Here is a 1,353-nt window from a genome sequence, read left to right on the forward strand (position 1 = left end):
TCCAATAGGAATCCTTCTACTCAGACACCTGGCAGCTCTTGTTCACACCTGGTCTAACGTGCTTCCACAGGCGTACTCCAGGTTGCTGAGATGAAACTGAAGCACTTTCTCCTCCAACTCACTGAACTGGATCCCAGACTCCTGCAGGAAGTTCTTCTTCACTTCCTGGACTTTCTCTGCAGAAATAAAAACACATTACAATCATCTGTAAACCAGATTAAAGGAGACATTGTTTGACACTCAGTCAGCACGACTTCTGTTTCCCTCTCATAACCTTGTATTGATCATACTCACACTGAAATAACCAGCGCTGAAACATACATGCTCTTTCACAGCAATGACATTTGAAATCTCTATAGCTCATTATCTTGACAAGTTTAATCAGATAATGATCCAGTAAAACACCAGAGTTTCTCTTATCCAAAACAGTCACTTTTCTCTACCTGCCACCATATTGTATAATAAACTATCAACGCTGTTGTTTCCATCTGTAAAGTGACTTTCCTGAACCTCAGTGAACGTCACACTTCTGATTAAGACGTTGATGATGTTAACAGCGCAGCACCTCCCAGTGGCGTGTCCTGGTTCTGCGACTTGTCCTTCCTCCACTCCGACACCACGTCCAGGATGGCGTTAAAGTGGAAGTCCATGCGCTTGTCGATGGACGGGTCGGTGGCCTGTCCTCCCTCCTGGAAGAGGTCACAGCGCTCGCCCAGCTTGTGCATCTTGATGCCGATCTGCAACACAAGAGTAAGAAGGAAACATATAATCCATGTAATGTGCTTTGTTTAGCTGCGTTTATTTACACCAGACTTCAGAGAGAAAAATTTTAATTCATGGTAAATGATCAGATCTGCCCCAAATTTCAATGGGTTGTTCCCTGGCCCCTCCCCCGTCCCTCCACCAAGTTTGGTGCAAATTGGTTCAGTATTTTTTGACCAATCCTGCTGACAAACAAACAACATGAGTGAATTTATCACTTTTCAATAACAGTGGCACATATTTCAATTTTTTATTTATTATGACATTTTTACTTTTTATGTTTATATTTTATCTTTATAATCTTACTTCTTATTCTCTATTCTTTGTTGGTACATTTCCATTCTTGAGGGAGCAACTGTGACGTAATCTGATTTCCCCCTGGGGATCAATAAAGTTTTTTGATTCTGATACTGAAAACATAACGTCCTCAGTGGAGGTGATAAAGATAAATCATAATCTGTCTGAGCGCAGGATTTCTTACCTGTTCACACATCAGGGCGATGGGGTTGTTCACACAGCCGTTGACGATCTGAGCTCCTCGACCGACAGTGACGCCCAGAGACGTGTCATCCCACACTCGCCCTCCGATTC

General features: G+C 42.9%; 1 protein-coding gene across 1 annotated transcript in view; it reads right to left on the minus strand.

Moving 5' to 3' along the window:
• The window catches only part of LOC111651050 (lysine-specific histone demethylase 2-like), a gene marked incomplete at its 5' end in the record, with an annotated part of 6,584 nt that overhangs the window by 3,382 nt on the left and 1,849 nt on the right, over nucleotides 1-1,353 (minus strand). Inside the window, 3 exons of the mRNA XM_087172549.1 lie at nucleotides 45-176; nucleotides 566-737; nucleotides 1,244-1,351. Coding sequence (XP_087028675.1) covers nucleotides 45-176; nucleotides 566-737; nucleotides 1,244-1,351 — 412 coding nt within the window. The remainder of the gene's footprint in view (nucleotides 1-44; nucleotides 177-565; nucleotides 738-1,243; nucleotides 1,352-1,353) is intronic.

This window comes from Seriola lalandi, unplaced genomic scaffold (genome assembly GCF_002814215.2).
Source record: "Seriola lalandi dorsalis isolate HSWRI2012SDOR001 ecotype SW California unplaced genomic scaffold, Sedor1 jcf7180002053214, whole genome shotgun sequence".
Taxonomy (NCBI): domain Eukaryota; kingdom Metazoa; phylum Chordata; class Actinopteri; order Carangiformes; family Carangidae; genus Seriola; species Seriola lalandi.